This window comes from Panulirus ornatus, chromosome 31 (assembly GCF_036320965.1).
Source record: "Panulirus ornatus isolate Po-2019 chromosome 31, ASM3632096v1, whole genome shotgun sequence".
In the NCBI taxonomy this organism is placed as follows: Eukaryota; Metazoa; Arthropoda; class Malacostraca; order Decapoda; family Palinuridae; genus Panulirus; species Panulirus ornatus.
The window spans coordinates 16,982,501-16,996,532 of NC_092254.1; the positions used below are offsets into that span (position 1 = coordinate 16,982,501).

The following is a 14,032-nucleotide window of genomic DNA, read 5'->3' on the forward strand; positions in this document are numbered from 1 at the left end:
GTGCATAGACTGTACCAATAGTAGCTTCTTGGACAGTACCAGTGGTAACTACGTGAACAGTGTCAGTAGTAACTATCTGGATTCGACCAATAACTTTCTGGACACTAACAGTGATAACTACCTGGACAGTACCGGTGGTAGATACCTTGACTGTACCCGTGGTAACTACCTCGATGTTACAAGTGGTAACTATCTTGACAGTACCAGTGGTAACTACCTAAAATGTATCACTGGAAACTTGATGGACAGTACCAGTGCGAACTTTCTGGACTGTAACGGTTGTAACTTCGTGAACAGTACCAGTGGTAACCGCCTTGAGGTACCAGTTGTCACTACCTGGACTGAACGAGTGGGAATTTCTTGGACAGTATCAGTGAAAACTACCTGGATAGTACTAACCAGTGGTTATTTCCTTGACAGTAACAATGGTAACTACCTTGATAATACCAATAATAACTACATGGACTGTAACAGCATTAATTAGCTGGATAGTCTCAGTAGTAGCTTTCTGGTAACTACCTACCTGGACAGGGCCGGTGGTAACTTCTTGGACAGTATCAGTGGTAACTACTTGGACGGTACCATTGTTAACTACATGGACTGTACCAATGGTGATTTGATGGACAGTACCAGTCATAACAACTTGTACAGTACAAGTCGTAAGTTCCTGAACTGTACCAGTGGTAACTACCTAGACAGTACTATTTGGAACTACCTGGACAGTACCAGTGGCAAGTACCTGGACTGTAACAATAGTAACTACATGGACTTCATTAGAGGTAACTTGATCGACAGTAATAGTTGTAATTACCTCTAAAGTACTAGTCGTAACTTCCTGGACAGTACTTGGGGTAACTATCTGGATAATACCAGTTGTAACTACCTGGACATCAAAAGTGGTAAATACCTGGACTGTACGAGTGATAACTTCCTGGAAAGTAGCAGTAATAACTACCTGGAGAGTACCAGTAATAACTACACGGTCTGTACCACTGGTAACTTACTGGACAGTACCACTAGTAACTACATTGACTGTGCTAGTGGTAACTCATGGACAGTATCAAGGTATCTACCTGGAAAGTACAAGTGGCAATACCTGGATTATACTAGTAGCAACTACCTAAACAGTACCAGTAATAATTACCTGGACTATACCAGTGGTACCTTCCTGGACAGGAATAGTGGTAACTACCTAGGCAGAAATAGTGGTAACTACCTTGAAATTACCAGTGGTAACTACCTGGACTATACCAAAGGTATCTAAAGGGGCAGTACCAGTGGTACCTTTCTGGGAAGCGCCAATATAAAATACATGGACGGTACCAGTGGTAACTACCTGGACTGTACCAGTGGTAGCCACTAGGACAGAGTCAGAGGTAACTACGTGGACGATACTAGTGGTAACTACCTGGACTGTACCAGTGGTAACCACTCGTACAGAGCCAGAGGAAACTACGTGAAGCGTACCAGTGGCAACTTCCTGGACAATACTGGTTGTATCTACCTGGACAGTATCACTGGTAACCTCCTGGACAGTGAAGTGATAACTACCTTGAGAGTACCAGTGACAACTACCTTGACTGTACCAGTGGTAACGACCTGGACAGTATCAATGATAACTACCTGGAGAGTACAAGTAGTAACTACCTGAACTCTATCAGTTGTAACTTCCTGGATAGTGCTAGTCATAGCTACCTGGAGAGAAACAGTGGTAAGTACCTACACAGTACTAGTGTTAACTACAATGGCAGTACCAGTGGTAACTACCTGGACGGTGCCAGAGGTATCTACGTGGACAGTACCAGTGGTAACTACCTGAACTGTAACAGTTATAACTTCCTGGATAGTACCAGTAGTAACCACATGGACAGAACCAGTAGTAAGTATCTGGAGAACGCCATTGTTAACTACCTGGACAGTACTAGTGGTAACTACCTGAACTGTTCTAGTGGTAATTACCTGAACTGTGCCAGTGGTAGTTACCTGGGCAGCACCAGAGGTATCTACTGGAAGAGTACCAGCGGTAACTACCTGGAATGTACCAGTGGTAATTAACTAGACAGAGCCAGTAATAATTACCTGGACTGTACTAGTGGTACCATCTTGGACAATACCACTAGTAACCAGTGGAAACTACAAGGAAAGAACCAGTGGCAACTACGTGGATCTTACCATTGGTAACTTCGTGGACAGTACCAGTGGTATCTACCTGGACAGTATCAGAGGTAACTTCCTGGATAGTATAAGTGGTAACTACCTTGATAGTACCATTGACAACTACCTGGACTGTACCAGTGGTATCTACGTGAACAATGCCCAGTGTCAACTACATGGACAGTACCAGTGGAAACTACCCAGACAGTCTTTATTACCTGGCTTTACCAGTGGCACCTTTCTAGGCAGTAACAGTGGTATCTACCTGGACAGCACCAGTGGTAACTACCTGGACTGTATCAATGGTAACTATATGGGAAATACCTGTGGTATCAATGGAATCTACCTAGACAGTACCAGTGGTAACTACCTTGACTGTACCAGTAGTAACTACCTGTACAGTATCAGTGGTAACTACATGGAGTGTACCAGTGATAACTTCCTGGACAGTACTAGTGGTATCTTCCTGGAGAGTGTAAGTGTTAAGTGCCTGAACTGTATCAGTTGTAACTTCCTTGATAATTCCAGGGGTAACTACCTGTACAGATCCAGTGGTAAGTACTTGGACAGTAACAGTGATAACTACATGGACAGTTCTAGTGGTAACTAATTGAATGGTACTACTGGATACTTCCTGGACTGTACCAGTGGTAAGTAAGTGGACAGTTCCAGAGGTATCTACCTGGACAGTAACAGTGGTGACTACCTTGAGGGTGTCGGTGGCAACTACCTGGACTGTACCAGTGGTAACTGCCTGGACAGTACCAGTGGTAACTGCCTGGACAGTGCAGTGGTAACTGCCTGGACAGTATGAGTGCTAACTGCCGGAAAAGTATGAGTGGTAATTACCTGAATTGTATTAGTTGTAACTTCCTAGATAGTACCGGTGGTAACTATCTGGACAGAACCAGTGGTAAGCACTTAGACAGTACCAGCGGAAACTACATGAACAGTTCTAGTGGTAACTATCTGAACTGAACCAGTGGAAACTTCCTGAACTGTACCAGTGGTAACTACGTGGATAGTTCCAGAGGTATCTACCAGGACAGTACCGGTTGCAAGTACCTGGACTATACCAGTCGTAGCTTCCTAGACAGTACAAGTATTAATACCTGGACAGTACCAGTGGTAACTACCCGGGCAACATCAATGGTAACAATCTGGGCAGTAGCAGTGCTTAATTTTTGGACAGTACTAATAGAATCTACTTGAATTTTACCAGTGGTAATTTTCTTGATTGAAACAGTGGTAACTACCTAGACAGTAGCAAGGGTAACTACCTGGACTGTTCCATTGGTAACTTTTTCGACAGTAACATTGGTAACTATCTGGATAGTACCAATGGTAACTACTTGGACAGTGCCAGTGGTAACAACTGGGTCAGCACCAGTGGCAATTATCTGGACAGTACCAGTGTTAACTACCTTGACATTACCAGTGGTACCTACCTTGACTGTACCAATAGTAACAACCTGAGCAGTACAAGTGGTAACTTTCTGGAAAGTACCGATAGAAATTACCTGGAAGGTACCAGTGGCAACTATCTGGACTGTACTAATAGTAACTACCAGGAAAGAACTAATAGTAACTACGTGCAGTGCACTAGTGGTAACTTACTGGACAGTACCTGTGTTATTTACCTGGACAGTATCAGTGGTAACTTGCTGGACAGTAAAAGTGGTAACTACCTTCAGAATACCAATGAAACCTGTCTGGACTGTGCCAGCGGTATCTACCTGGACTGTATCAGTGCTAACTACATAGACAATACCAGTGGTAACTACTTACACAGTACCAGTATTTATTACCTGGACTGTACCAGTGGTACCATTCTGGACAGTAACAGCGGTAACTACCTGGACAGCACCAGTGGTAACTACCTGGAATGTATCAATGGTAACTATATGGGCAGTGCCTGTGGTAACTTTCTGGACAGCATCAATGGAAACTATTTAGACGGTAACAGTGGTAACTACCTTGACTGTACCACTGAACAGTACCAGCGGTAACTACATGGAGCGTATCAGTGGTAACTTCCTGGACAGTACCAGTGGTAACTACCTGGAGAGTATCAGTGGTAACTCCGTGGACAGTAACAGTAGTGTCTACTTTGAGAATATCAGTACCAACTACTTGGATTTTACCAGTGGTTACTACCTGAACAGTACCAGTGGTAAGTACCTGGACTGTACCAGTGGTAACTTCCAAGACAGTACAATTATTAATCATCTGGACAGTACCAGTGGTACCTTCCTGAACTGAAATAGTGGTAACTACCTGGACATCACAAATGGGCAGTACCAATGGTAGCTTTATGGACAGTACCAAAGGAAGCTACTGTTAACAATCTTAACTGTAACAGTGGTAACTACATGGGCAGTAGCAATGGTAACTACCTGGACTGTTCTAGTGGTAATTTTCTCGACAATACCAATGGTAACTACATGGACCGTACCATTGGTAACTTCCTGGACAGTAACAGTGGTGAGTACCTTGAGAATGTCAGTGCCAACTACCTTGATTTTTCCAGTGATAACTACATGGACAGCACCAGTGTTAACTAACTGGACATCATCAGTGGTAACTTTCTGTACAGTACCTGTGTTAACTAACTGGACATCATCAGTGGTAACTTTCTGTACAGTACCTGTGTTAACTAACTGGACATCATCAGTGGTAACTTTCTGTACAGTACCTGTGTTAACTAACTGGACATCATCAGTGGTAACTTTCTGTACAGTACCTGTGTTAACTAACTGGACATCATCAGTGGTAACTTTCTGTACAGTACCTGTGTTAACTAACTGGACATCATCAGTGGTAACTTTCTGCACTGTACCTGTGTTAACTAACTGGACATCATCAGTGGTAACTTTCTGCACTGTATCTGTGTTAACTAACTGGACATCATCAGTGGTAACTTTCTGTACAGTGCCTGTGTTAACTAACTGGACATCATCAGTGGTAACTTTCTGCACTGTACCTGTGTTAACTAACTGGACATCATCAGTGGTAACTTTCTGCACTGTACCTGTGTTAACTAACTGGACATCATCAGTGGTAACTTTCTGCACAGTACCTGTGTTAACTAACTGGACATCATCAGTGGTAACTTTCTGCACGGTACCTGTGTTAACTAACTGGACATCATCAGTGGTAACTTTCTGCACTGTACCTGTGTTAACTAACTGGACATCATCAGTGGTAACTTTCTGCACTGTACCTGTGTTAACTAACTGGACATCATCAGTGGTAACTTTCTGCACTGTACCTGTGTTAACTAACTGGACATCATCAGTGGTAACTTTCTGCACTGTACCTGTGTTAACTAACTGGACATCATCAGTGGTAACTTTCTGCACTGTACCTGTGTTAACTAACTGGACATCATCAGTGGTAACTTTCTGCACTGTACCTGTGTTAACTAACTGGACATCATCAGTGGTAACTTTCTGCACTGTACCTGTGTTAACTAACTGGACATCATCAGTGGTAACTTTCTGCACTGTACCTGTGTTAACTAACTGGACATCATCAGTGGTAACTTTCTGCACTGTACCTGTGTTAACTAACTGGACATCATCAGTGGTAACTTTCTGCACTGTACCTGTGTTAACTAACTGGACATCATCAGTGGTAACTTTCTGCACTGTACCTGTGTTAACTAACTGGACATCATCAGTGGTAACTTTCTGCACTGTACCTGTGTTAACTAACTGGACATCATCAGTGGTAACTTTCTGCACTGTACCTGTGTTAACTAACTGGACATCATCAGTGGTAACTTTCTGCACTGTACCTGTGTTAACTAACTGGACATCATCAGTGGTAACTTTCTGCACTGTACCTGTGTTAACTAACTGGACATCATCAGTGGTAACTTTCTGCACTGTACCTGTGTTAACTAACTGGACATCATCAGTGGTAACTTTCTGCACTGTACCTGTGTTAACTAACTTGCGAGTAAGAGTGACAACTACCTGGACTCTACCAATGGTAACAACCTGGAGTGTGACAGTGGTATCTACCTGGACTGTATCAGTGGTAACTTCCTGGACATTGACACTGGTAACTTCCTGGACAGTACCAGTAGTAACTACGTGGACAGTACCAGTGGTAACTCCCTGGACAGCACCAGTGGAAACTACGTGGACATCACCAGTGGTAACTACCTGGACTGTATCAATGGTAACTATATGGGCAGTACCTGTGGTAACTTTCTGGACAGTATCAATGGAAACTATCTAGACGGTAACAGTGGTAACTATCTTGACTGTACCACTGGACAGTACCAGTGGTAACTACATGGAGCGTCCCAGTGATAACTTCTTGGACAATACCAGTGGTATGTATATGAACATACCAGTGTTAACTATATGAACTGTATCTTTGGTAACTTTCTGACCAATACCAGTGGTAACTACCTAGACAGAACAAGTGGTAATTACTTGCTTATTACCAATGGTAGCTAAATGGACAGTACCAGTAGTAACTACCTAACCAGTACCATGGGTAACTACCTGAACAGTACCATTAGTAACTACCTGGGTAGTATTAGTGATGACTACATAGACAGCACCAGTATTAACAAACTGGACAGTACCAGTGGTAACTACCTGGAAAGTACCAATAGTAACTACCTGGTCTCTACCAGTAACTTCCTGTACACTACCAGTGATAACTACCTGGACCGAACCGTCGTAAATTCCTAGACTACGTATGGTAACTACGTTTGATATAACGTTCATGGTAACTACTATAACAGTACTAATGATAGCTCTCCGGACACTGATAGTGGTAATTTCCTGGACAGTAGTAGTGGTAATTTCATGGATAGTAGTAGTGGTAACTACCTTGAGAGTGCTAGTGACATCTACTTGGACTGTACCAGTGGTAACTACCTGGAAAGTGCCAGTGGCAACTACTTGGGTAGCACAAATGGTAACTATCTGGACAGTATCATTGGTAACTACCTGAACAGTACCAGTGGTATTAACATGGACAGTATCAGTGGTAAGTTTCTGGACAGTACATGTGGTAACTACCTTGAGAGTACCAGTGGCAACTACCTGGAATGTTTCAATAAAAACTATTTGGATATGAACATTGGTAGCTACCTGGAGAGTACCAGTGGAAACTACCTGGACAGTACCGGTGGTAACTACATGGATAACACCAGGTGTAACCTTAGTAACTTTCTAGACAGCACCAGTTGTGTCTACCTTAAGAGTACCAGTGACTACTATCTGGACTGTACCAGTGGTAACCACCTGAACAGTACCTGTGGTAATTACCTGCAGTGTACCACTGGTAACTTCCTGGAGAGTTCCAGTGATAACTACCTGAACAGTACTAGTGGTAACTACCAGGACAATACTAGTGGTAACTACCTGGACAGTACAAGTGGTAACTATCTGGACTGTACTAGTGATAACTACCTGGATAGTACCAGTGCTAACTACCTGGAGTGTGCATGTTCTAACTTCCTGAAGAGTCCCATTCGTAACTACCTGGACAGTACCAGTGATAGCTTCCTGGACAGTCGTAACTACTTTGAGAATACCAGTGATAACTACCTGGAGTGTGCCAGTGATAACTTCCTGGACATTACCAGTTGTAACTATCTGGACAGTACCAGTGGTATCTTCCCGGACAGCACCAATGGTAACTACATGGGAAGTGCCTGTGGCAACAACATGGTTATTACCACTGGTAACTTCGTGTACAGTACCAGTGGTAACTTCCTGGACAGTACTAGTCGTAATTACCTTGATGATAGCAGTGGTAACTACTTGGACTGTACCAGTGGTAACTACCTTAACTGTATTAGTGGTAAGTATCTGGAATGTATCAGTACGAACATCCTGGACAGTATCAGTGGTAAGTACCTGGATAGTACCAGTGGCAAGTTCCTGGACAGTGCCAGTGGTGACTTTCTTGACAGTACCAATGGTAACTACTTTGACATAACCAGTGGTAACTACTTGGACAATACCAATAGTAACTACATGCATAGTAGCAGAGGTAACCATCTGAACAATGCCAGTGATCGTAACCTGGACAGTACCAGTGGTAACTACCTGGACAGTGCCGGTGGTATCTAAGTGGAATGTACTTGTGGTAACTATGAACACAGTAACAGTGGTAAGTAACTGGACAGTACCAAAGGTATCTACCTGGACACTAACAGTGGTAACTACATGAACAGTACCAATGGAAACTACCTGGACAATACCAGTGGCAGGTACCTGGGCTGTACCAATGGTAACTTCCTGCCCTGTACCAATGGTAGCTACCTGGAAAGTACCTGTGGTAACTATCTGGGCAGTACCAGTTTTAACTTCCTGGACATTACCCTTGGTAACTATTTGGAAATTACCAGTGGTAGCTACGTGGATTGTACCATTGATAACTTACTGGACAGTACCAGTGATAAATACCTGGACAGTTCCAGTGGTATCTACCAGGAAAGTGCCAGAGGTAACTACCTGACAGTAATAGTGGTAACTACCTGGAGAGTACCATTGGTAACTTCCTAGACAGTACCAGTGGTGACTACGTGGACATTACCAGTGGTAACTATTTTGACAATACTAGTGGTAACTGCCTGGTCAGTATCAGTGGTAGATTTTTGGACTGTACCAGTGGTGAGCACCTGGGTAGTACTAGTAGTAACTTCCTGGAATGTACTAGAGGTAACTTTCCTTACAGTACCAGTGGTAACCACTTGGACAGTGCCAGTGGTAACTACCTGGATAGTGCCATTGGTATCTACCTAGAGAATATCATTGGTGACTACCTGGACAGTACCAGTGATAACTACCTGGACAGTACCTGTGGTAACTACCTGTATTGCCGCAGTGGTAACTACCTGGAAGTATCAGTGGTAACTACCTGGACTGTACCAGTGGTAATTACCTGGACAGTACCAGTGGTAACTAAATGGAAAGTGTCAGTGGTAACTACTTGGACGGTATCAGTGGTAATTAGCTGGACAGTACCAATGGTAAGTACCTGGATAGTACCAATGGTAAGTACCTGGACAGTACCAGTAGTAAGTACATGGATAGTACAAGTGGTAAGTACTTGGAGAGTCCATGGTAAGTACCCGGATAGTACCAGTGGTAAGTACCTGGGCAGTACTAGTGGTAAGTACCTAGACAGTACCAGTTGTAACTAGCTGAAGAGTCCCATTGGTGAGTACCTGGACTATACCAGTGGTAAGTACCTGGACAGCACCAGTGGTAGCTACTTGGACAGTACAAGTGGTAAGTACCTGAACTGTACCAGTGATAAGTACCTGAACAGTACCAGTGGTAAGTATCTGGACAGTATTAGTGGTAACTACTTGGACAGTACCAGTGGTAAGTACCTGGAAAGTATCAGTGGTAAGTACCTGAAATGTACCAGTGGTAACCAGGTAGGGTGTTGGAAGGCATACCTCACCTGTACAGTAGCGTCCTCGGTGATGACAAGGGCGATATGGTCGTTGTGTTTGATGGTAATTTCACCATTACAGGACATGGCATCACGGAAGGGCGGGCCACACGTCTTGAAGTGAGCGGCGATGAAGGGAGAAGTGAAGCCAGTCATCCCCCTCTGGACCATGGTGTAGTTACACTTGCCGTAGAAGTTATAATACATGCCGTCCAGTGTTCGTATGTGGGGGTCACCAGCAGAGAAGCACTCCTGACCTGCCAGGTCACACATCATGTCATACCAGTTCAGCTACGTACAGGAAGTAATCTGAGATACACATTGATGTCGCTTGATAATGGTAATGTTATAATGGTAATGTTGTAATGGTAATGTTGTAATGGTACTGTTGTACTGGTAATGTTGTAATGGTAATGTTATGATGGTAATGTAATGGTAATGTTGTAATGGTACTGTTGTACTGGTAATGTTGTAATGGTAATGTTATAAGGGTAATGTTGTAATGGTAATGTTGTAATGGTACTGTTGTACTGGTAATGTTGTAATGGTAATGTTATGATGGTAATGTTGTAATGGTAATGTTGTAATGGTACTGTTATGACAGTATTGTTGTAATGGTACCGTTGTACTGGTAATGTTGTAATGGTAATGTTGTAATGGTAACGTTATAATGGTAGTTGTAATGGTAATGTTGTAATGGTAATGTTGTAATGGTAACGTTATAATGGTACTGTTGTAATGGTAATGTTGTAATGGTAATGTTGTAATGGATTGTTGTAATGGTAATGTTGTAATGGTAATGTTGTAATGGTGCTGTTGTAATGGTAACGTTATATATCCACACATTGACATGAACACATCTTGTTCTTCATCCACATATAGGCAAGAACACATCGTGTTCTTTATCCACATATAGGCAAAAACACATTTTGTTCCTTACCCACAAATATACAAGAACACATCTTGTTCTTTATCCACATTTAGGCAAGAACACAACTTGTTCTTTATCTACATATAGACAAGAACACATCTTGTTCTTTATCCACATATAGGCAAGAACACATCTTGTTCCTTATCCACAAATATACAGCAACACGTATTGTTCTTTATCCACATATAGGCAAGAACACATCTTGTTATTTTTCCACATATAGACAAGAACACATCTTGCTCTTTATCCACATACAGGCAAGAACACATCTTGTTCTTTATCCACATATAGGCAAGAACACATCTTGCTCTTTATCCACATATAGGCAAGAACGCTTCTTGCTCTTTATCCACATATAGACAAGAACACATCTTGTTCTTTATCCACATATAGACGAGAACACATCTTGTTCTTTATCCACATATAGACAAGAACACGTCTTGTTCTTTATCCACATATAGGCAAGAACACATCTTGTTATTTTTCCACATATAGACAAGAACATATCTTGCTCTTTATCCACATACAGGCAAGAACACATCTTGTTCTTTATCCACATATAGGCAAGAACACATCTTGCTCTTTATCCACATATAGGCAAGAACACATCTTGTTATTTTTCCACATATAGACAAGAACACATCTTGTTCTTTATCCACATATAGACAAGAACACATCTTGCTCTTTACCCGCATATAGGCAAGAACACATCTTGTCCTTTATCAACATATAGGCAAGAGCGCATTTTGCTTTCTATCCACATATAGACAAGAATACATCTTGTTCTTTATCCACAAATATACAAGAACACATCTTGTTCTTTATCCACATTTAGGCAAGAACACCTCCTGTTCTTTATATAACCACGTATAGACAAGAATACGTCTTGCTCTTTGTCCTTATATAGACAAGAACACATTGTGTTCTCTATCTGCATATAAGCAAAAACACATCTTGTTCTTTATCCATAAATATACAGGAACACATCTTGCTCTTTATCCACATACAGGCAAGAATACATCTTGTTCTTTATGCATATATAGGCAAGAACACATCTTGATCTTTATCCACATGTAGGCAAGAACGCATCTTCCTCTTTATCCACATATAGGCAACAACAGATCTCGTTTTTTTAATCCTCATATTGGTAAGAACGCATCTTGCTCTTTATCCACATATAGAAAAGAACACATCTTGTTCTTTATCAACACATAGGCAAGAACACATCCTGTTCTTTATCCGCATACAGGCAAGAACACAACTTGTTCTTTATCAACATATATACAAGAACACATCTTTTTCTTTATCCACATATAGGCAAGAACACATCTTGTTCTCTATCCACAATTATACAACAACACGTATTGTTCTTTATCCACATATAGACCAGAAAACATCTTGCTTTTTATCCAAATATAGACAAGAACACATCTTGCTCTTTATCCACATATAGACGAGAACACATCTTGTTCTTTATCCACATACAGACAAGAACACGTCTTGTTCTTTATCCACATATAGACAAGAACACATCTTGTTATTTTTCCACATATAGACAAGAACACATCTTGCTCTTTATCCACATACAGGCAAGAACACATTTTGTTCTTTATCCACATATAAGCAAGAACACATCTTGCTCTTTATCCACATATAGGCAAGAACGCATCTTGCTCTTTATCCACATATAGGCAAGAACACATCGTGTCCTGTATCCACAACAACAGCACCATTGCAAAATTACCATTGCAACATTTACCATTACAACATTTCCATTACAGCATTACCATTACAACATTTCCATTAAAACATTACCATTACAGCATTACCATTAGAACAGTACCATTACAACATTACCATTACGATATTACCATTACAGCATTACCATTACAACATTACCATTACAGCATTACAATTACAATATTACCATTACAACAGTACCATTACAACATTACCATTACAGCATTACAATTACAATATTACCATTACAACAGTACCATTACAGCAGTACCATTACAACATTACCATTACAACAGTACCATTACAATATTACCATTATAACACTACCATTACAACATTACCAATACAACATTACCATTTCAATGTTAAAACTGCATTACTAGTACAACATTGTCATTACAACAGTGCCATTACAACAGTACCATTACATCAGTACCATTACAATATTACCATTACAACAGTGCCATTACAACAGCACCATTACAATATCACCATTACAACAGTAACATTACAACATTACCATTACAACAGTACCATTATAACATTACCAATACAACAGTACCATAGCAAAATTACCATTACAACAGCATCATTACAACATTACCATTACAACATTACCATTACAACATTACCATTACAGCATCACCATTACAATATTACCATTACAAGATTACTATTACAGCATTACCATTACAATATTACCATCACAACAGTACCATTATAAGAGCACCATTAGAACATTACCATTACAACAGTACCATTACAACATTACCATTACAACAGTGCTATTACAACATTACCATCACAACGGTATCATTACAACATTACCATTACAACAATATCATTACAACATCAATATTATAACAGTATCATTACAACAGTGCCATTACAACATTACTATTACAGCACTACCATTGCAACAGTACCATTACAATATTACCATTACAACATTACCAGTACAACATTACCATTATAACATTACTATTACAACATCACCATTGCAACATTACTATTAAAACATTACCATTACAACATTACTATTACAGCATTACCATTGCAACAGTACCATTACAATATTACCATTACAACATTACCAGTACAACATTACCATTATAACATTACTATTACAACATCACCATTGCAACATTACTATTAAAACATTACCATTACAACATTACTATTACAGCATTACCATTGCAACAGTACCATTACAATATTACCATTACATCATTACCATTACAACATTACCATTACAACATTACCATTACAACATTACTATTACAGCATTACCATTACAACATTACCATTGCAACATTACCATTACAATATTACCATTACAACATTACCATTACAACATTACTATTACAGCATTACCATTACAACATTACCATTACAACATTACTATTACAGCATTACCATTACAACATTACCATTACAACATTACCATTACAGCATTACCATTACAACATCACCATTACAACATTACCATTACAACATTACCATTATAACATTACTATTACAACATTACCATTACAACATTACCATTACAACATTACCATTACAATATTACCATTATAACACTACCATTACAACATTACCATTACAACATTACCATTACAACAGTACCATTACAACATTACCATTATAACATTACTATTACAACATTACCATTACAATATTACCATTACAATATTACCATTATAACACTACCATTACAACATTACCATTACAACATTACCATTACAACATTACCATTACAACATTACCATT

The 14,032-nt window shown here is 40.3% G+C and overlaps 1 protein-coding gene across 1 annotated transcript in view; it reads right to left on the reverse strand.

Moving 5' to 3' along the window:
* Positions 1–14,032, reverse strand: part of LOC139758847 (BMP-binding endothelial regulator protein-like) — a 138,032-nt gene that overhangs the window by 81,322 nt on the left and 42,678 nt on the right. The window contains exon 6 of the mRNA XM_071680705.1: positions 9,601–9,848. Coding sequence (XP_071536806.1) covers positions 9,601–9,848 — 248 coding nt within the window. The remainder of the gene's footprint in view (positions 1–9,600; positions 9,849–14,032) is intronic.